The 23,722-nt window shown below is 31.1% G+C and overlaps 2 protein-coding genes across 3 annotated transcripts; both read left to right on the top strand.

Annotated features, from left to right (window-relative positions):
• Positions 1–1,621: 1,621 nt before the first annotated feature.
• Positions 1,622–13,062, top strand: LOC129949297 (troponin C). Of its 2 annotated transcripts, none has more exons than XM_056060669.1 (4): positions 1,622–1,825; positions 10,312–10,339; positions 11,764–12,159; positions 12,223–13,062. In XM_056060669.1, exons 1-4 carry the CDS (start codon positions 1,811–1,813, stop codon positions 12,255–12,257), a joined length of 474 nt encoding a protein of 157 aa, XP_055916644.1. In that variant the 5' UTR covers positions 1,622–1,810; the 3' UTR covers positions 12,258–13,062. The 2 variants fall into 2 exon arrangements, with proteins under 2 accessions (XP_055916644.1, XP_055916645.1); XM_056060670.1 differs by lacking the exon at positions 1,622–1,825 and adding an exon at positions 8,008–8,461.
• Positions 13,063–18,030: 4,968 nt separating this feature from the next.
• Positions 18,031–21,460, top strand: LOC129952555 (troponin C). The gene is made up of 5 exons (XM_056065188.1): positions 18,031–18,966; positions 20,275–20,308; positions 20,385–20,783; positions 20,845–20,865; positions 21,247–21,460. Exons 1-5 carry the CDS (start codon positions 18,964–18,966, stop codon positions 21,249–21,251), a joined length of 462 nt encoding a protein of 153 aa, XP_055921163.1. The 5' UTR covers positions 18,031–18,963; the 3' UTR covers positions 21,252–21,460.
• The last annotated feature ends 2,262 nt before the right edge of the window (positions 21,461–23,722 follow it).

Genomic DNA, 23,722 nt, shown 5'->3' with positions numbered 1-23,722 from the left:
AATAATATTTTAATTAATATTTTAATTTTAACAAAAATTTTTTTGTTATCAATACAAAAAAAAACAAAAATTAAAAAAGCTTTTTGAAACATAAATTCAAGTAATTTTTAAATAATTTGTAGTTTTTGGTCAAATTCAAATGCGGAACATGTATTTTATTTCGAAGCATCAAAAATGTTTTCTCAGTGAAATAAACAACTTTTAAATTTAACTAAAAACTACATTCCACTAAGAAGAAAAAAATCAACTAAAAAAAGATTGAGAATTATTTTGTTTAGGTTGGAACATAATTTGTATCCAATGGAGACAAAACCACTTGATTTCAGAGATTTATTCGATGCCAGCTGCTACATCATGTTGATCCGTTCAATCGTGACTGAAGGACATATGTACATTCAAATTAACATACAACATACTTTAACATATTTTCATAAATTGTTTTCATTAGATTTTGTATGTTTTTTAAGTAGGTTTTGGATATGATATATTCTACCACAAAAATATTGTTCTTTCCATTTGTATAGCCGGGCGATAAAATGTATTGTTTATAACAACATCGATGAAGACCAAAAGTATTTTAATGGACTTTTTTTAAATTATGGGTTTTAATTAAATGTTTTGCTCCCTGACATTGCCACAAATTTTACCTTTCCCCATCAACATTCCATTGCAGCATCTGATGGGACTTTATATTCGACAGCCAATCAGCTATAATTTGTTCTCATGAAGAGAATAAAATTTCCAGGCATGTACGGAAGAATTTGTTGTAGATACTCGCCCGGGCCGGGCCGCATCGGTCTAGCCTCAAAAATTTTCTATAATTGTGTTTAATATAACGTGATGTGTTTTTTTTGTTTTTGTTTTAATTTTTAATTAATTCTTTGTTTTCAAACAAATTATTTAAATTCCACTTAAAGCGCATAAAATTATTATTAAGTGCTGTCCAATGCAGATTATCCCACCATGCACGACGACGCGACGTACGGTTTCATTAATTTTGTTTTTGTAGATTTTTGTTTGCAAATCCCAAATCTCCCAGCCAAATAGATGCATGCCGATATTTAGCTGCTGCCATTTTCCAATGTTGTGTATTTTTCAGTCTAAGTGGACTCGGGTTTTATTTGTTTTTTTTTAATGTATTTTTTAAATTTAATTTTACAAAGTGGGCGGTAGTGTGGTTGTGGGGTGGGCTGGGATTGTATAGTAAGAGTTGCTCTACCTAAACACTAATGTCTCGTGCTGCCCTGGCCCGCGCTCATCCTAGCCCAGACATTGACGCGCTCCTATTCTTCTAAATCTAATGTCCCAAAAAGTTTCAATTTCCAAAAGTGATGTGTTAGTTGGTGGTTTTTATTATTTATTTTTTAATGTTATAATGTTACTTTGCAGTTTCGAAAAAGTTTTTTTTGGGGAATTGCCATTCAATGAACTGTCAACCGCGTGATGTTAGACATAAGTGTGTTTCTAATGCAGCTCAGTTCAGTACACGTTCATTGAAAATTTTTCAGAGAATTTACGTAAAATATATAAAAAAAATATGACGATATGATTATAGTACATTTCAGCGTTAATGAAATTTTAAATTTTCTCTCTCGTCCAGGAGCTGTGGGAACACGTCCAGTCTTTCTTCGTCATTCAATTGATAACGTTTCGGAGGTGAATTTTCCTCAAATCGAAATAGTCGAAAAATACTTTATCGACATCAAGACATTTTTGTGAAAGTTTTTTTTTTTTGATTTTGCATCAATCAAGTGATTTTGTTTTTTTGATTTAACTTCCCCTAAAGAATAACAAAACAAAATAATTCAAAATGTCGAGAACAATGGTAAATAAATGTTTTTAATTTTTCTTGAATCTAATCAGTTTCAGTTTTAGTTTCTTTCTTTTTTTTGAATAAAGTGCTTAATGTAATTAAATAATACAATTATTCATAGTCCTATTTAAGTTTCGCCAGTTATGCAAGAGCTAAGATCATAGTCAAATGCTTGAAAAAAATAAATAATCCTTAATAAGTTTAATAATAAATTTTTGTGGAAGCTGCTTTTTTTGGCAAATTATTTTTACCTAACACCTAATTTAGCTCAAAACGACAGTTGCTTATAAGAATCAAAAATAGCTTTTCTTAGTAGGACACTTTTGTACTTGTTCGTTACGTTTTCAAAAATGGTGAAGGTCAAGGAAATGTCTATTGTTATTTTTTAAATAAACTCTGAGTGGTTAGTTATTTTTTGTATGAGTCAAGTGGTCTTACGTAGGGTGTTACATAATTTTTAAATATTACCTCACAGGACTTGAAGTACCATTCATATTTATGAAAGTTATTATTTTTTAATTTTGTGAAATGTTGTCTGATAAATTTTGAAAATTCGGTTAAAAAACGTTTTTTGTCTTACAAGAAACAAAATATCTAAAACTGATTCTCTCCCTACGTTATTATCTAATTTTTAAATATCAACGTACACGTAGCTGTTTTCGTCTTATTTTCTTAATACAAATTTCTTTTTTAAACAAACTATTTTGTTCTCTGTTCTAATCTAGTTCTTCATTATTTTTCTTCATGAGTGACAGGTCTAAATATTGACGAATAAAAATAAAATAATGATTATTCAAAACTGATTATTGCAAATTCCAAGAAAATTGAAAGTTTTTTATTTGAATATTTTATAGTGGTTTTTTAAATATCATAAATACAATGTTTATTGATTTTTAACATTGTTTTAAATTAGTTTGTTTGTATTTATCATTGATATTGTAGGGTAGAATAAAAAGAGTATTAACGAAAATATGTCTTTATTTTAACTTTACTCCTAAAAATAAAAAGGTTAACAATAGTACTAAACAATTATTTATAAAGAAGTTTGTCGAAACATTTTCGGAGAACAACTAATACCTTGGTAAAAAAAGGAATTCTTAGTTTATAATAGAAAAAATCACCGACAATATTACAGCAGGTGTGTGTTTTCTTAAAACGAACCCAATTCATTTTCAAAAATAAATACTCTGTACCAATTGCGTTTGAATTAAGTGTCTGAAGCCATTTAAGGAATTTGTCGTAAACAATATTGAGAAAGCAGAAAATAGATCAAAAAAATAGTGACAGAATAAGAGTCAGTATACAGCAAAATTTAAAACTCTTATTTATTTAAAAAATTAAAATACTAAAAACTCTTATTTATTTAAAAAATTAAAATACTAAAAATAAAACAAGCCTGTTCTGCAAAAAGGTATTTAGGATAAGCAAACTTTAAGTAACTTAAATTATTTCAGCACTTTTTCCTTACTTATAAATAAATTAATCTTATTCTAATTTTAATTTTTATAAAACTACTGCTATTTTCGTGTGCACAGAATCTGCATCTAACTATACTCCATTTTTTATTTTTACAAGAAAAACATGTACTCCTACCGCAAAGTAGATTGTTTAAAGTTTCATCAAACAAATTTATTAAACTTGCAACAAAAATGTTAATGGAAAATTGGAAAAGTCAAGGTATCTAATCGTAATTGGATAATCATTTTTGAGAAGATATTGCCATTCCTTAAATCTATTTTTCTTTTTCGTGTCTCACAAAGCTGTCATCAAGCTTTATTTTAATAAGACATACAAATAAAGTAGGTATTGCAATAGCTCTTCAAAAACTAGGACCTACTGACTTAAAAATGTCAACTGCTGTGCGAGTAAAGACAGTGATGGAGGGGACCTACAATTTGTATGCCAAATCTGAATTACTAATAGGGCCCATACACTACACTAACTGTTTGAGAAAACGAATGTATTTTGTTGTTTTAAAAATGTTTGTGCAAACTGTTTGAGTAATGTGTAGCGATGATTCGTGTTTGAGCGGTTTGAACAAAATCAAAAAATTTGAATTTTCCTTGCCTGCACAAACATGTTTTCATAGAGTTAACATAATTAAACAAGAGGAACACATTTTTTGGACACCAAATTCAATAATAAGCAATAATCAAAGCTGCACATGCTAAATCACTCATTGCTCCGTGTCCGTAGGTAGGCACCTATCGGCCCTATAATTTAAGAAAGCACTTTTCATGACTCTTGGAGGATTTGGCAATTCCTAGCACTTTAGGTGGCGTTATCATAGATTGAACCCAAGACCTCTGGTACGACAGTTCTACGCCCTATCAAAAAACGGCTACGTCTATTATTAGGCATGTCTGCATTTTATCAAAAATGTAAAGGGTTTTCTAATACTACGTTTAAGTTTGAGTGGCTCGCTATTTGTGCAGCTGTTACTTTGGAACAGAATATTGAAATTATCAAAATTCACTATAAAGAAATCGTGAATTTTTCTAACTTCACAAAATAAAGAAACATTTCCTGATCATTATATTTCTAAAAAATGACTTCTTGATTGTGGTATAACGTCCTTAGAATATTTATCTTGAAGTCGCATAAGAGATACATAAGCTATGTATATATGTACAACATACAAATGATTCACAATCGATTTAAGACCTTTAAAATGGCACAAGGAAAAATCAGGAGCTGAAATTGCTCATGGAAAATTTCATGAAAAGAACATGGTACTGCGAAGGTAGCCATTTGGCTCATGGTATCTGATTTTATTGCTATTATATTACTTTAAGTAAAACAAACATCAATTGATTTCTCACAAAAAATTATCATTTTTGACTTACAAACCGAAGCCTTGTCAAACTCAGGAAAAGTTCTTCTTTCATTTTCCTTACCTTTCTTGAAGAAACAAAATTTTGGAAATATGATGGATGGTTGCTCAATATAGTCCTTAAAGAACTACATGGATGGTCACTTATAATGGTCAATATAATTTGAAATGCTTGGTCTAAGAAATTAAAAAGTAAATTTAATGAAAATAGAATAATTAACAACGTTTCAATAAATGCTTCCATTCTTAAATTGATTTTTACTATTATTAACTTCCCATAGGAAGTTATTGTAATGGGTCCGATTTGTCAAATTGAAAATTTTGACATTTCTCGACGTTTCAAGGTACCTAGAGTCGAAATAAAAGATTTTTAGAAAGATGTCTGTGCGTGCGTGTGTACGTACGTTCGTACGTCCGTACGTCCGTACGTCCGTATGTCCGTACGTCCGTACGTCCGTACGTCCGTACGTTCGCGACGTTTTTTTCGTTGTCCATAGCTCAAGAACCAGAAGAGATATCGACTCCAAATAAATTTTGTTATACAGATAATAAGGCAGAAAGATGCAGAAAGGGCTCTCAAGAAAATTGCGTGGGTGGTTTTTTTACTATAGCAGTTTAAAAAAAAGGTGAAAATTTTGGTTAACCCTAAATATCTTACGAACCAAAAACGTTAGAGACTTGAATTAAATTTTATATAATATATTGTAACGTGATACCAAACATACATATTTTTTGAAAAAAATCTATCTAACGGTTTTTTTTATAAATCAAAAAAACTGAAAAAAAATAATTGTCACCTCCAAAATTTAACGACTAAAATATAATTTCATCTCCAAAACAATTTTGAGCAACGGAGAACAATGTTTTTGAAATCTGATAAAATTTTGAGAAAAATCGAATTGACAGTTTTTTTTATAAAAAATAAAAATCTAAAAAAAACATTACTCAAAGTTGGTAAAAATTGAATATTGATTCAAATATCTTTTCAAAAACTTAAAATTTAGGCTTAAAACTTATTTTATCTTATAACAAATATTGAAAACAATATTCAATAAAATTTTGAAAAAAATCGAATTGACAGTTTTTTTTACAAAAAATAAAAACCTAAAAAAAAATAATAAAAGTTGGTAAAAATTAATTTTCGACTCAAATATCTTTTCAAAACTTTGAAATATTGGCTTAGATTCACTTTAATCTTTCAAAAACTATTGTTTTCAACGTGCAGTAAGATTTTGAAAAAAATCGAATTGATAGTTTTTTTACAAAAAATTAAAAACCGAAAATAAAATAACAAAAGTTGGTAAAAATTGAATATCGACTCAAATATCTTTTCAAAACTTTGAGATATTGGCTTTAATTTACTTTTATCTTTCAAAAAATATTGTTGTCAACATTCAATAAAATTTTGAATAAAATCGAATTGACAGTTTTTTTTACAAAAAATTAAAAACCGAAAAAAAATTAATAAAAGGTGGTAAAAATTGATTTTCGACTTCAAATATCTTTTCAAAAATTGTAGATATTGTCTTATATCTACTTTTATCTTTCAAAAAATATTGTTGTTAATATTCAGTAAAATTTTGAAAAAAATCGAATTGATAGTTTTTGTACAAAAAATTAAAAACCTAAAAAAAATTAACAAAAGTTGGTAAAAATTGATTTTCGACTCAAATATCTTTTCAAAAATTTTAGATATTGGCTTCAAACTTATTTATTTTACAGAAAATATTGTTTTCAATATTCAATGATTTTTATATAAAAATCCAAAAGTCCGTTTTTTCATGAAAAAATCTACAAAAAGTAGTACGCAAATTTGGTAAAAATTGATACAAGTACATATAGACAAACTTTTAAACAAGACAAATCGACAGACGGGTTGGGAAGTTATCAGTGTGGGTCGCATCCCAGCCTCTTTTTTATTTTTCGATCGTCAACAATTTAAGCAAATGAAAAGTGGTTGTTTACAGCTATCTTCGGAAAGAAAACAAGCTACAACATTATTGACTGAGGCAAACATATGCAGGTTCAAATCTAAATCTTTACCTATTTTTTAGCTATCATGTCATTTTTAAGCAAAAAGTAAAAATGAAACATCTATTTAATAGATTTAACAAAAAATGGATTTAAAAAAAAAAACAACTTAAAGGTTTAGTTAGGGTAGAGTTAGGCTTTTAAAGCTATGCATTTGTTTGTATGGTATGAAATACTTCTTCCAACATTTACTTGACCAAAAATCAACCGATTTTAAACAAACTTTTTTTTTGTAACACCGTTTTTAATAAACATTTTACATTCGAAATAATAGCGTTCTGGTCTTTTTAAAGAAGAAGTGTCATTACCGAACCAATATTTGCTTGATATTTTGGAAAAATTTCCAATGGAACACAATGCTTCGGTAATTAAAAATGAAGCGAAAATTCGTTACCTAAAACAATTTTAATACAGCCTTAAAAAACTACGGCTATCGTAGGAACGAAAGAATATGGATTTGACAAGCAACCCCAGTGCATAGTTAACAAAATATTTTTGAACTTAACACACGAAATTTATAATGGATTTGAAATCATTTGAAATCAAGAGCGATCACCAAAAAATTAATTATCAAAACCACCAACAACTAAGCAAATAAATGATACCCTGCGCCTGCATTCCTTGGCCGTTGCCGTAGTTGGTTGCGTTGCCTTCGTGTTTCGTAAGGCAGAACGAAAACAAATGAATACTTCTTCAAAACAGCGCTGATCTTCCGTTCCGAACACAATCCTCACAATGTTCAAATATAAGCAACATTTCTTGGCTAAAATCCTATTTTTGACACCCAGTTGCAGTTTTGGCATAGTGCAATATTAGTGCAACAAAACATCATCGTCGCCGTCGTTTTCTTCGTCGCCTCGGTGTTGTAATTTCGAGGCAACTTTTACACAAATAAACAATTAAAAAAGAAAAAATTAAACAAAAACAAATTTAAATAAAAGAAAAGAATACAAAATTTTTCCCTTGTGCAAAAATCTACATTCGAATATTACTCTTTGTCATTTTAGTCGAAGGATTTTTTCTTCGTCAATCTTTTATAATCCGTGTGCGAAGATATAGAATCAGCGAAACTATTTTCTTCTTCTACTCGGGCACCCATCGATCTTCAAAGTGCAACAAAAAGAAAAAGAATAATAGTTGTACAAACTTTTTTTTTTAATTTTTGATTTTTAATTTTTAATTTAAACTTATAGTTAGTCTCGAGAAAATAAAAGAAATTTTTGTCTTTTGTGTAAATTGTATTGTTGTTTTTTGGTTTTTGAAAAATTACAAATTTTGAGTGTGGTTGGTGCTGTGGTGGTTGTTGGTAACAGCTGATTTAGCACTTCGGATGCTTTATGTCTGGGTGCACCACGGCATAGTTTTAGCAACTTCTGCCCACACTGCACGACCACATATTTGAAATTCACACTTGAAAAAAGTGAGGAATTGCGAGAATAATTTTTGGACTTATTATTCTGTATCCGATCGATTGAGGAGGTGTTGTGCGCGGTCCTCAGCTCCTTAAAACACACCAAAAGATTCCACTAGATATTCAAGCTCAATAAATTCTTCCGCAATAACTACCGCTTCGATTTGTAATAATTTCTTCTGTTTTTTTTTTTATTAAACTCTCGTCATAAATAGAACTCAAAACATTTCCAAAAAAGATCCTAAACCATCGAAATTTTGATCCTGATTTTTTTGTAAATCGCTGTCAAGTGTCAAGTTTTTGTCCCTCGTATTTTTGTGAATATTTGGTGTTGAATTCTTGTTTTGTGTTTTACGTAAAATAGTTTGCCATGGTGAGTGTTTGATGTTTGTTTTTAGAAAAGCGTTTTATAAAATAATTGTCACCTTATCTGCGGACTTTCATACAAACATATCATACATTATTACACAATCCCCGAAGTTATTCTTGGGTGCATCGCAAGACGAAGGGTTACATAGTTTTGCACAAAGATTTTTGATGAATATTGTAAAAGTGTATTATTTTAGGCGAAGTATTATATTTAGATCGCAGGCAATTTAGCATAGAAGTGCATAGAAACGATAGCGGCTGATTTTCTAAGATGGCACCAAGTTAGAGGAGCAAATCATCTTATTGTGGATGCTGCTCTAGGCACCTAATGCATTGGTATTGCTTAACCCATGCATCCGATGGATGCTCTCGAGGTCGGCCTACTCGTACATGAAGGACAGTTGTGGTACCGTGGTGCCGTGGCGGAGCGGTGGCGCGGCGGAGTGGTGATGATGGCGATGTTGTGTTATTTTTATTGTTGCTGCTGGTGCTGTAACATAAAATGTTAAATTTAACACGGAGAGATATTTTTCAAATTTAAAATATTTATTTAAAATTCAATGATAAATGACATTTGAAGGAGATGATGAACTCATGGATGCACCTCATGTTGTTAGGCGTGGGGGTGGTGTGCACTGCGAGTATGTTCAAATATCTACCACTTAATTTGTATCACTATAGGTTCTTATGAGTTAATATCTGTGAAGTAGAATATAGATTTTTGTTCGTGTTCTATAATAAGGAACAATATTTTTGACTAAATTTATCACAAGTAACAATACCTATGCACTTGTACATCATTTGTAGGGGGTTTCATATGGTACACATATTTGTCTTCCACTTTAGAATGTTTATGTAAGTTATAATTATATGTACAAAAATGGATGTTTAGATATTTGCTGGCTTCGGTTACTTTCAATGAAATTTGGAAAAGATATATGTTATATGACTTTGATTACAAAACTACTCCAAATAATTAAGATACATTTTGAAATATAATTTAAAGCTCTGTTGCGTTGTCGCCAATCTATAAACAATCTTCACACATATAAATATGTATTTGAAATCAGATGAATTTGAAAGGTAATATAATTCATCTTAAATTTTACAATGGGACATTAATTATTTACTATAAATTCTTAGAAAAACAATAATTGGTATACTCACTATTATTTTTTTTATTGAATTTCAAACTTAATTTTTGTTAAATAACAATTAATTTAAAATCAATGTGTATAAGCATATAGAAAAGGTATTTAATCGGGTAACACTTTTTAAAACTCTTAAACGCCGGCAATTCGAATCTAGCATTTCCAATAATTATTTAAAGGTTCATTTTCAAATTCAGATTGAGGATTGAATTTTCAGATTCACTCTTCATTTTAGTATATTTCATAACATGATATCATCTCACACTAAGTTTATATAATCTCGAAAAATGTTTAATAGAAAACATATAACTATTTTGATTATGTACCAAAAACAATTTATAATATACTTGCTACAACTAAAATGCGGATGTATACATATTTTTTGAAATCATGGCTTAACGGCAAGTTTGCTTGTTTTAGACTATACTCCGCTTAAGTAACAACAAATTTGTTTGTTTATAAAGCAAGGGCTTATTAGTTTTATCGCAACAATTCTTAAACTGTAGTGGGAATTCACCAAATGCTAGAATTCTAAGTAATATGGAAATAGTTGAACTCATTTTCCAAGAAACTTTTTTTATAAGGTTCTCATCCTTCACACTCTGTAGCATGTTTTCATCAAAAATTATTAATGAATAATATTCTCTTAATAATACTTTATTATTTTATTCCTATTAATTTGTTTTTCTTTTTTCAATTTCAGGATGAGCTCAACAAAGAACAAATTGCTTGTAAGTATAAAATACATTGCAGTGTTTTTAGCCATGGCCTCGTGCGGTTTAATGTCGTAACCAACTATCAGCATCTAGACACACTAAAATAGCTATACTTGCTATGCTACACTCGCTAACCACAAGTTGTTTGATATACCCCTCAACATGCAAGATCAGCCTTTCAAGCCTAAAGACATCATGATCTAACTTACAGTGTATTATGATCTTGAGGGGTACATTAAAGAAGTTTACTTCACATGCAGCGAAAACTGAAATTCAAGTGTTGAACCAACCCTCGATTTAGGTCGACCCGCCATGGCTTTCAGACACAACACACAACGGTGTTGGATTTATTGAACCGAGAGTATCATACCATCTGGAAGGTATTGAATTCAATTTTCCCATAGTTTTGATGTGAACCTGTCGTCGAATCTTCCGCAAATTGATGTTCTTTCACGGAATAAGACAAGACGGCAAGACCGCAAATATAGAATCTTACATTTTATACTAAGTAACAAAGCTCCTATCTCGTATAACTCCATCTAAGGTTACACTTTATTTTGTTCGATTCGAATGTATCTTTTAGCAAAACTTTGAAATTCCTCCAATAGAAATGGGGAAAGGGAATTGAGGTGATTTAGGTATATTGCTGGCGGGTTATTCAACTTAATAATGCTGCTGTGCTCTACCCACACAACTCGTTACACAAGTCAAAACTAAAATATTGAAACACTCATGTGACAGATATAAGATACACGGGCCCAATGGATTCTGCGCGATCGCGTGCTCTTGTGCTTTGCTTTTAGTGCTTACTCAACAGCTAGAGAATGTTTCGAGCCTTTCCCAGAGGATTAAGCTCTACTCAGCTACCGTTCAACAAACCAGCCAGCCGACGCGACAGTGGCAAACCAGTCAAACTCAAGATATTATGCATATACCATACCTACAGAGATACCTGTTGCTCTAGCTCGTATGGACAAGAGATATTTCGAAAGGCTATTTTGGAGTTCTCCTATAAGTATCCGCAGTACAATGACGTAGACTTGGGTATCGAATAATAAATTTCCTCTCGAACTGTGATGGGTGTGCTTGACTGAGCGTTGATGTTTGTCAATCCATCAAACGGATAGTTGATAGTTTGTTTAGTATTTAAGTATTTATTTGGACCCCAAAGCTAATTAACGTCTGATGACGGCTAGTTGATTGGAGTAAATTATTATAGTAGGTTACAAAACAGTTATTAGCCGCAAGGTCGAACGAAGTCAAAATAAATTTTACCCAGATTTACACAAGAATGTGGTACGTTCGAAGATAAATAAGTATTCTTTAAATTTCTAAGATCTAGTTCAGTTGTAGAATAGGGTCAAAGTAACTGAGATTAGACAAAAATGAATCTTTAGAAATTTCTTTATGACATATTAATTCAATTTTTCTACCTATAGTGCTTAAAAATGCCTTCAATGCATTCGATCCTGCCAAGAATGGCTACATTGAAGCCACCATGGTTGGCACCATTCTAAGTATGCTCGGTCATCAATTGGACGACAACGTGTTGGCCGAAATTATCGCTGAAGTCGACGAAGATGGCTCAGGACAAATTGAGTTCGAGGAATTCACAACTTTGGCTGCGCGTTTCCTTGTTGAAGAAGATGCCGAAGCTATGCAAGCTGAGCTAAAAGAAGCCTTCCGTTTGTATGACAAAGAGGGCAACGGTTACATCACCACCGGAGTATTAAGAGAAATTCTGCGTGAACTCGACGACAAACTCACCAACGATGATCTTGACATGATGATTGAAGAAATTGACTCTGATGGTTCCGGCACTGTTGACTTTGATGGTAAGTGTTACAGAATATATTACAAATCAAAACTTATTCTAATAATCTTATATATTTGCACAGAATTCATGGAAGTCATGACTGGAGGCGATGATTAAATGTAACCAAAGATAGCATCGTACTGCACCTTCATGCCACCTTGTTCAGCGAATTCAGCAACATTAACATTTAAATCAATAACGTACAAGTGCATAGACATAGACATAATATAAAATATTCTTATTTACCATTTACGCCTTGAAACGGACACTTCAATCAAAAATAGCAACTGTTGGCAAAACATTACATCTCCCATGCATTTTATTCATAAACACCAATTGTTTCGTAGTGATATACAATACAGAGCTGATTTGACATTATTTGCATAAAGTTATGACACCAAGGCCATTCGCCTTAATGCTGCATAACTTGGAACTGTTAAGTCACCTGTCAAAACTAGACAGCTTTGCATCTCAAAAACAGTCCCTCTGGCCTCTGGATTACCCGCATGAGGTTGATAAGTTGAATAATTTTATTTACTTGTGTAAATTTAATATAAATGTAGTTTAATGCACCAATTGCTATTTAGAATTGAAGTTGGATGTTCACACGGGCTGAGAAAATATAATTTAAATTTTCATTTATTTTTTAACTATTTGTAGAAACTGAAAAGCTAAAATGAGTCAATTCTAGTCCTTACAAAAATGTTTTATGTATTTTAATAAAAAAAAAAGACAATTGGATGTATCTGTAGAGCAGAGAAATATAAATCAAAAATATTTAAACAAAATCTTTTCTATGCTTCATTTATTTTATGTTTATAATAATTATTAAAAATGTATACAATATATTACGAAAAAAAACTATAATAATAATCTTTGTATAAAAGTGCCTAGTAAAATAAAGATGTAATTTCGTTAACAATTAGAATGGTCTTATGTCTAAGAGTTAATATTTTGTATACTTTTTAAAAATATGCTTTAGGTCAACAAATCATTCTTGCTACTTTTTAAACAGAGACTTATTGACAAGTTAAAGTGTTTAAACATTTGCCTACATCTGTTTTAAGTTTTTAAATTTGTATTTAAAATTGTGTTTTGAATTTTAAATGTAATTGATTTTAAATTTTTGAATATCATTTGAAAACCTTATATTTTAAATGAGTCAATATTATAACTAAAATGTGCAAAATCAACACTTTTAAAAGGGAGGTACGGTGGAAAGTTAGCCCGTTCTACTTTTGTAAGGTTTTTGGTATGTTTTGCTGTTTTTATATAATTAGCGAACACTAAAAGGGTTTTAAATACCTTTAATATGCCAAAGACACAGAGTGAGCACTAAGAAAATAGGGAAGGGTTGGATAAGAGGTGTTGGTGTACATTGATTTTGAATTAATGAACATTGCAATGACAAGGAAAGATAGAGGGTGGCAAGGCATTTCACATTCGCTTAGTACGGCTAAAAATGAATCTCTGCACTTCATAGTACGACCAAAATTGGGCTCAAGGGTAAACTGATGAGCATTTCTAGAAGCGCGGGTATTACAGTTAAATTGTTTGAGGGAGGAATGCAACTACCTATTTTACTAGAGCAGAGTCCATTAAAATAACGTTAAAAAAGGCCGAGACAAGAAACTTTTCGTCAATGTTCAAGTGACGTTAACAAGTTGATGATGAAATTGTCACCAATCACTTTAAAAGCTCTTCTTTGAATACTGTCCAAGAAGCTTAAAAAAGTTACTGGAGCACCAGCCCAGAGATGGGAGTTATATTCAAGTTTCGGACGTATATCGGTTTTGTAGATTGTAGTCAGATCAGACGGGGAGACAAATTTCTTGCATCTTCTCAGAAAACCTAGACATCTTGCGGCATTTTTGGCGACATCACTTATGTGATCGCCTCACAAAAGGTGGTTGCTGATGCACATTCCGAGGATGTCAAGATTTTCAGTTTCGTTTATGCAAGTGCCACTCATGGATAGCGGCAAAGAGGGTATACCTCACTCAAAGAATAAAATACAGCATTGGGATTTCGAAAATTCCACGGTATTTTCCATTGAAAAATGCTGTGTAGGTCGGAATTTAATGAGCTTATCATATTTTGCCGTTTCAGTTCCACATCTGAAGAGGAGGGTTGTGAGTCTTGAAACGAATATGAAAAGCTGAGAGTGCTATCGTCAGCGAAACAATATATTGGATTAGAAGTAGCAGACAGGAGATCATTTATAAAAATGAAGAAAAGGGTCGGAGACTAAACGGAGCCCTGGGGCACACCAGCATTTATATTATTAGTTTCAGACTTGAATTCGTCCAAAACAACTTGTATTGAACGGTTCGAAAGAAAATTCAGAGATTCGTTAATACCAAAAGCACGCATTTTCGATGAATGAGGAAGATGCCAGACTGTATCAAATGTCTTTGAAATGTCAAGTGCAATAATCTTACTTTCTCCAAACGATGTTCGGTGAGATGAACCATGAGATCACCAGTTTACCTATTGCTACGAAAACCGTATTGCCCGTCATTAAGAAGCTTTCCGAAGCATTCCGCTCTACAAAACGTCGTCATTCAACTTAAGCATTAGGAGAAGTACTTAATATTTTTTATCAATTGCAGTGAGTAATCCCGTTTGGACCTAGGTTCAGACAAAAGTAATGTATTGCAGAAAACCCAAACAATGGATTATAAAACTTACTTCCTTCCAACAGGCATCTTTAATGATAGATAATACCCGAGTTGATAGTTTGAACTTTTCTGAAAAGTAACTTTACAAATCTTTTTTGATTTTGAGTCGCTAAAGTCGCGAAATTTTTGGGACCTTTTTATTGGAAAAGATCTGCGCTTTCATTGAGACTGAGAAGAGTAGACAATTGGAATCATTTTTTGATTCTGTGTTACGGTTTCAAATATTTTATTCTAGGTGTTTCAACGAATTCCTCAAGAATAAGTGAGTCGTTCTCCCAAGTACTTTTGGTTATATTTACTTTGAAAAATTGCCATTTCGTCCTCTTTCGTTGATATGGCTTTTCGACGTTCTTTTAAAACTTTTAAGAACTGGGTAACGATAGATTTTTTATCTTAAGGAGCCTATTTTGAGAATCGACTTTCAAAAGTTTTGTATGTACAACTTTAAATGAATATTTATTTAAAAAAAAAATATATTTACCTATTTATTACGAGTACTGCACTCCTTTCTCTGTCTTAAACAAATGATTTATTTTGTTATAAATGTCAACTTTATTCAATCAAACATACTATACTGCTGCTACTATAAAGACGATCTCGAAAGAAAAGGCAAGTTTATATGAAAAATTGAAATTAAATATTTGAAACGAATTATCCAGTGTTATAGATTGTTTGATTTGAATACCACACTTAAAAAAGTATTTTTAGTTGACTGTTTTTTCATTTAAGGTAAACATACAATAGTTTAATTGTTAATTTGATTCGATACGCCTTAAAATCTATTTATTCTTGAAGTGATGAAAATTGAAGTTAAATTTTTATTACATCATAATACAAGAGCTATAAAACCCAAGTTGCCAATTTGCTTGGAGCAAACTTTAACCTTGATTTTTAACAACTTATGCATACATAGTTCAACAGCAATCTTAATTGTATGTACACAATATATTCTTTTTCATTGTATAAATATAATTTTATTGTGACAACACTCTACCTATCAAAAAGTCAAAGGTATTGATTTAAAAAAATATAATGAAACAAATTTAATTAGCCCAATTTTTGTGGTTTCAATTTCAAAAGCCTTTTCAATCCCGATTGGATATCAAGGGCAAAAGTAGATTGTATGTAGGTAACTTAATTTATATAAAAAAAACAATGGCACCACTCCCATCACCAGTCCACCAATCAACACTCCCTCGCTTCACTATATCAAAACCAACAATAAAACATTTCCGAATATGTTGAAAAGTCAGAAAACACATGTTATTAATGGCGTATAATCTAAATTGAATAAATTAAAAATTCCTGTACCAAATAATAAAAAACAATTCCAAGTATTTTGATGCGGTGACGAGTGTGTTTCCCAATGGGGGTGTATCAAAGCAGTTCCCTTTTAAATTAGTTCGATGGTTAAAAGTAGTGCAATAAATATTTATTTATGTACAAACAAAGCTTGAATAATAAATAAATGTTGCGCTTTCCCAATCGAATCGAAAAAAATGTTAAAAATATAAGTATTGCCAATGCCATCAAAAACATGGTCCAAAAAAACATAAGAAACCATTCATAGATGAAGTAATCCAATACTTAAAGGTGTTTGAAAGTCCTTTTATGAGGTAGATTTTCATTTTCAAGATATCACATGAAGCTGAAACCTTTGCCAACTTTTAAATGCACTCAACGACAAATGCTCCTCTTCCCCGTTGTATGCCAAGTATATAATAGCTCTATGAGTTTGATTCCTATTTCTATGCCTACCTCGTTTGCATTTGGTCATAATTTCTCTGATCGCTACCTCATTAATAAACTACTAATGAACGTCGACGACGTGTTCACTTTGATATTTCAAAATTCTCAAAATAGGAACAGGTCGGTTATTTGGTCGATTGTAGGAATTTTACTCAAAATAGATTCGCAACACTAATCATCATCAGAGTATTTTTACGGCTATGGCACATTGATTGAACATTTTCGCATCTGTAGACTACTCTTAGGTAGCTTACCTACGACGACCGCGACGCCTCTACCGCTTACCACAAATGGCTAGGAGGTTACATGGTTGTATGCCTTTGAATGTCCACCAGGATAAACTCGAGTATCTCGATCTTATTCAGCTAAGATAATATATAAATGTGACCTAATCAAAAATTTAATTTGCAACGGACAAATTGTCGCGGAATTTATGGGAGCACTTTTATTAAGATTTGGCATCGCTTATTCACAAACCAGTGGGCCATCATCGTCGCTTCGTCGTCGTCGTCTTCATCTTTATGGGTAGGATAGTTTCAGGAACTCTGTATATGTTTTATGATTTATTATTTTTCTGCATTGTCAACTGAATGCATTCGAAAGATATGAATATAATTTCCATCGCACTGATGAAGTGGAGAGCATTCGAATGTGCATTTAGTCGATGAGGGCTCGGTGATTGATGAGTCCCTGATTGAGAAAGATGAAATTTTGAAACAGTGGCGTGGATATGAAAATTAGTATGCTCAATAAAAAAAAAATAACCAATCATATAAAGAACATGAATAAAATAATCCGAATCTCAGTTTTCAGAAATAATGCTTTTTAAAAGTTTAAAATAGGGTAAAACACGATTGTAAATTAATAATTCAATATTACTGAATCCATCAAGGAATATATAGTTAACTTAGATCTACCATTCGATTCTTCTGTTAAAAGCAAAATATTAAAAACTTACCGTTGTGTATATTTTATCTAATTATACTGTAAAGGCTTTGCACCCGCCACTGCCAATATAATAATAATAATTAGGGCATAAAACACAACATATTACCTACAATAACTTATCAAGGTGCGTGCACATCTGCTTTAGCTTTATAGCTTTGCAGACAAGAGACAAATCTAAAAACAAGAAATCCATGCATTGCAGTTCAATGCATGCATTTTATTTGTGTCCAAAAATAAATAATCATCATCATCACAAAGAACCTATGCTCAAGCCGTTCCTTTGGGTGAAGACAAAAATTCTAATTGAATTCCTAAATAAACCGCTCCTCCGTCATCGTTGTCGCCGCGTCTATGGGACTACCAAATCGCTAAGCACGAAGACTCTTATACTCTTGTCCCTATTGACACATTGAGGGACCATGGTTCGAAATGGTCAAACGATCTTCCATTGCTTCTGCAGCAAGTCGTGCATCTTTTTATTGAGTGGTCACCATTTCAAAACCTCCGTCGTCGCCGTTGTCGTGAACCTTCGCAATCGATCGATTTAACAGTGTGTTTCTTTTTTTTAAAGGGAATTAATTCATTCTTTTCAAAAAATCTTCCCACAATTTGTTGCATCAACATTATTCTGTTGCCGCTAACGAAATTACGGGTGACTAAACATTGTGAATTTCGTACAGACCACAGAGAAGAGTATTCTTCGATGATCATGGGAGGGGGTGTCTAAGGGATGCCTTTGATGCTAGATCGATTCTGCAATATAAACTGCTGCAAGTACACAAACGACGAACTTTTGTGATAGAAAACGTTTTATTTAATTCTTTTTTATTTTATTTAATTTATTTTTTTACTTTTATACTGTGAGAGTGTGTGGTGAACAGAATTCCAAATTTAATTTCGGTATCGATTCGGTTCAACGACGAAGCATAGAAAACGAGCGTTACTCTTGGTGGCGTTTAGACAGTGGTTTTTGGCCATTGTAGACTTCATTAACAAAACGAATAACCAAAACCGAAGAGGATCGATTCAATTCTATATTCTTCTCTGATAAAATACCAACTGACATAGAAGTGGGAGAAACAAGAAAAAGTTTATTTAAAAAAGTTTTGTTTTTCTATTACAAAAACACAGCTTAATTAAATACAAATAACAAATAGTTTTATTGTTTGTGTTATTTTTCTACATTTTACTTTTTATTTTTACTGTCGATTTAAATTTAGACATATCAATCGAAAGGTATTTTTTTATCGTCGATTTAGATCAAGTCTTGAGTGATTACAGAAATTCGGTGCGGTTAACACGTTCGGGTCGGTGATCAGACTCCTCGTAATTTTAATTTTTTTCAAAACAGACCTGACTAAGGAAGTTATATAAAAATAAAGCAGAAACTAAATTCTGTCCAGTGTCTCCTCGTGCCGGATTGAAACACAAAATCTTACAAAAAAATGGTATATTAGTATAAACAAATGATATAAGATAAAAATAGTGTTAAATTAAAATTTTTAAAAAAATGTTAAAGGATAACTAAATGTCCAAAGAAAATAATTGTATGATATTTAAAAATATGTTCGCTTCATACCAAACAACTAAAAAATTAATTTTAATAAAAGTAATACGCAAAATATAATATCACCACCTAAAATAAGCAAATTACGCAAGAAATTTTTGCTGCTTCGCCGATTGGTGGGCTCGGGCTGTCGAAGTTGCAAAATTGCATTGCATTGATATTTCTATTATTTAGATCTTTTGCAACTTTCAGTATTTTCTCTACAAAAGTGTAACACATAATTAACATTATGAAGACGACGTGGAATGACATTAATTTATTAACATATTAAAATCACATTAATTTATTGAATTATTGCCAGCTATTTACGTTTGATAAAAAGATGAGGTGTATCCTTTGTGGGATTAACAAAACTTAAAGAAAAATGTATTTCCCTTTCAAATTTTGATTTTAAGGATATATAGTTTTTAGAAAGTGAAGATTTAATTTAAATGCAACCCTTAAGATGAAGTGAAAACATAATTAACCAATTGATATCCTTGAATTCTATATTTAATTTTTGTTTCAAAATGACATCCCAATGTTATTACGATAAACATTTGTATTTATCTCATATCATCAACTGAAGAAGAGAACAAAAAAATTGATTTTGTACTTATAAAAGAATCGGTTATTTGTTTAATAGTCGAATTTACACTCATTCCCATTTCGTGCACGCAAACATATTTAAATTGCTTCTTATGAGTCACCGCAATTCGATCCGACAATCCTTTTGAATTCAACGCGCATGGCAGATAATATTTTTCCAATTGTGACGATTTTCTATCTATAATTTCTTTCACAATACTTTTCTTGGTTTCAAAAATATAAGAGGCAATAATATGTGACGAACACAATAAATAATTTGCACCAATAATAATCTAAAAATGTTGTATTAAAATCATTTTAAAAACAAAAAACTACTAGGTACTTTAATTACAGAAAAAAGACATGTTTCAATACGATTTAAATAATTACTTAAATTGTTTCCAAAACAAGTTATTATTCAGATGAAATTAATATTTAAGAATTACATCAATGAAATTAACTGTACAAATTATTAACTTGTTTTACCCTAAATTGTTCTTACATCGAACGTACAGTCTTTAATATTATAATTTTTAGCTATTATTGATTCTTCTTACCATTGTCATCTGTTTAAACAAAATATTATATTTTCTTATAACAATATTTCTTTCTTATGTCATAGGGTGAACAAGAGTACGACAAAGAACAACTCCGAAGTAATTATTAAACATTTATTTCCAAAAACAAATCAATTAAAAATATTTTTGTATTTGAAAAAAAAAAACTTAACAGTTTTAAGAAACGCCTTCAAAGCATTTGATCAGGAGAATGAAGGATTCATTGAAACATCAAATGTCCAAACCATCCTGGAAATGTTGGGGCAAAAGTTGGAGGATAAAGTCATTAAGAATCTCATAATGGAGCAGGACAAAGCTAAGACCGGAAAATTAAACTTCAGCCAATTCTGTGCACTGGCGGCTCGATTCGTAGAAGTTGAAGAAGATGCCGAAGCAGTGGCACGAGAACTCAAAGAAGCCTTCAGAGTCTACGATAAAGAAGGCAAAGGTTATCTGACTGTTAAAGTACTTCGTGACATTCTGCATGAATTGGATGACAAACTATCGAACAATGAATTGGACATGATTATTGAAGAAATTGATGCTGATGGTTCAGGCACTGTGGATTTTGATGGTAAATTTGAGTGATTTTTTTCAATTGTATGATTAATATAAATTTGTCTTGTTTCTTTCAGAATTCATGACTGTCATGCAAGGTAAAAATTGCTTTGAGGTTACACTGACCCGCAGAGTGTCCTATAATTTCCCATCTCGTGGTTGTATTCCAGCACATTTCCATCGCTTGAATCCGTCCTTTTTAGATTTCTTTTCATACCCAGATTTTATTCCAATTTTTCCAAATAACTATAGAGATTGGCTACGTTTTATGGTTTTTTACCAAGGATTCCCATCACGCATGCCAAAAAGCCCAAAAAGGAAAGCCCACATTATCATGTATTCACATTGTTCTTATGATTAATTAATTCCTTGGATAAACTCCCTCGTTAACCGTATTGTGTTCTTTTGTTTGCGTTCGAAAATAACCTTTAGTACAAATTATTTACATTTCTACATTTTTGTGTCTTCACTTTTTATAGGCTAAGCAAACTTAACAAAAGTAGTACAAAGAGACTAAATAAGGGCCATCGTAAGAGAAGGATATTTATTAAAAAAAAATTAATGTTGTTTCGAAACCACAATTTCTTACATATTGATGATGATAAACAATAATGAAACGATAACACATCATTTCATTGATATTTTAAAAATGCAATTGTATTAAGATAAAATAAAAATTTAAACAAAACAAAAGGAACACTGTTTGAATTAAAAGTGTACTAACCTTAAATTTCTTTAAAATTATTAACTAGTTGTTTTTCTTTGTTGAAAAGTTATCTATGTATATAAGATAAAGTTTCTTTTATTATGAATAACTAAAAAAACAGAATGAACAATTTGTTTTGACAGTTGATCACGTTAGAAGATTTATTATGACTTCCTTTTCTTCTGTCTTTTCAAATGCTGTATTTAATGATATTTTTTGAACATAAAACAAATCAAAACAAAATTTATTAAACACGAACTATTCGTTTTTTTAAAAAAAAACATGGCATGGCTTTCATGAATAATTGAAATACAAAATCCCAACACAAAATAATGTATATGAAAACTTCTCCCAAAGGTCTATTTACGGAAATTAGTTCATAAATTTATAACTTCCTCGCTTTAAAAAATTGAAAAAAAAAATAAAACTTAATGTAAGACACCTTAACTAATTGCAATTTTGCTTAAAAGTAGTTCATTCGAATCATCTCATTTGTAGTCTAGAAAAACAAGCATTTTTATGCATAACTCATTCAATTGAAACCAGGTAATAAAAATTATCCAAAATCATATCGAAGCACTGCCAGCCCCATAATTAAGTCAATCTTAATTAAAACCAATTTCCATTATGTATATATGTATATGGATGAAGTGCTCAATCGGGCGCACAGCGGCGTATATGTGAATAGGAACGTTATTTAGTATCTAGTCTAACGTACTTACCTTTAAGATTTATACTCATAAATTATTATAAATTATTTTTTTGAATAATCAAATTAAAAATACTATACGGATGGATTATATCACAGTATTTCATAATAAAATATTTATGCGGATTTTAACACATATTGTGTACATATATGTTTGATACGAATCGGGCAATTCTATAACATCCATTGAGGCTCGTTGCAGATGGTTCCAACTAGAGTTGCCATTTAACAATTTAAATGACAGAGTTGGTTTAAAATTAACTGAAAACCTGAAAAACATTTATTTAGAAAGTTCTAGAGAAATTTAGTTCTTGAAAAACGCACATTTTTAATATAAGCTCTTCTTCCGCAAGGTAAAACTCAAGAAAATATAATAATAAATAGTCAATCTAACAACACATGACTTGGGGAGCTTGAGATTCTTCTTTTTTGTAACTGGTATCTTAGATTAAGAAACTAAAATCATTTAAAGTGATCATAACATGACACTGTTTTCTAAAATAATATATTTAGTAGTAGAAGGTAAGCCATAACAATCTTAAAATCCACTTTTTTAAAACCAATTCTGACATACCTTACAAGGGCAAGAGATAAAAAAGAAATGATGGCAACATTGTTTGAAAACAATAATATTGAATCTATGATGTGAACATTGGAACGTCATAATATTCAAACAATCATAATAAACAATATTGTTTAATATTATTAAATCAATTGACTGAATAATTGGTTATCGTGAGCTGTGCCGCTTCTATAGAAGGCTACGAGCAAAAATAGTGCCAGCTATACTAGCTACTTGCTTCTTCATGGTAAAATGTTGAAAGCTTTCACGCTCTACTGTGGGTGATGATAGTTGCTACTGCTGCTGTGATACACTTTCGTTAACAAGACACTATAGGAACATTTAAGTATATTTTTTGCTTTTAACTACAATACACGTCATGTGTACATTTAGCATGTAACTTAACTGCATCATACGGATTTCATCCAGGAAGCTTGCTTACAACATTTCTGTAAATAGCTATAGAAGACATCAGCTTCAGCTTCAGCATACTTATGGTGGTGCATAGGGGGTGGGTAAATACGGTATGTCTTTAGTAACTTGAGGAGTTAAATTTATTGAAGTGACATGAATCGTTAAGTCAATGGCTCAATTATCGTAGCTGCAGATGGCGCTGCAATTAACGCAGTAGTTAACTTGTGATAAGAATCTATATGCGATTATAATGCAGTAAGTGATTTATGATAGTTGCTTGGGCTTCTATGTTGAAAATGAGTGCAAAATAAGAAAAAAAACAATAATTGGTTCCCTGTAAGGTTGATAGTTTCAATTTTTTGTTGTCTAATGCATTTTAAATTTTGTAGTTGTCATTTCTTATTTATCTGAACATAAAACTTTGACGTAGAATAAAGTTAATGATTTCAGGCAGTTGTTTTATATATTCATACTTATGGATATGAAATTAGTCTATAAGGTACTTTTTTCAGAAACGTTGTTATTTCTTTTAAATTTTATAAACGTATTCAAATTAACTAGAGA

The sequence above is a fragment of the Eupeodes corollae genome, chromosome 3 (genome assembly GCF_945859685.1).
Source record: "Eupeodes corollae chromosome 3, idEupCoro1.1, whole genome shotgun sequence".
In the NCBI taxonomy this organism is placed as follows: Eukaryota; Metazoa; Arthropoda; class Insecta; order Diptera; family Syrphidae; genus Eupeodes; species Eupeodes corollae.
The sequence above is the reverse complement of the archived record's forward strand: the minus strand, read 5'-3'. Positions and strand labels throughout refer to the sequence as shown.

What these genes read in the sequence shown, in the direction of transcription:
- LOC129952555 (XM_056065188.1), top strand. An exon ending in CGACAAAGAACAACTCCGAA is followed by an intron (nt 20,309 to 20,384) that starts GTAATTATTAAA and finishes AAAACTTAACAG; the next exon opens with TTTTAAGAAACGCCTTCAAA. An exon ending in AGGCACTGTGGATTTTGATG is followed by an intron (nt 20,784 to 20,844) that starts GTAAATTTGAGT and finishes TGTTTCTTTCAG; the next exon opens with AATTCATGACTGTCATGCAA.
- LOC129949297 (XM_056060669.1), top strand. An exon ending in CAACAAAGAACAAATTGCTT is followed by an intron (nt 10,340 to 11,763) that starts GTAAGTATAAAA and finishes TTCTACCTATAG; the next exon opens with TGCTTAAAAATGCCTTCAAT. An exon ending in CGGCACTGTTGACTTTGATG is followed by an intron (nt 12,160 to 12,222) that starts GTAAGTGTTACA and finishes ATATTTGCACAG; the next exon opens with AATTCATGGAAGTCATGACT.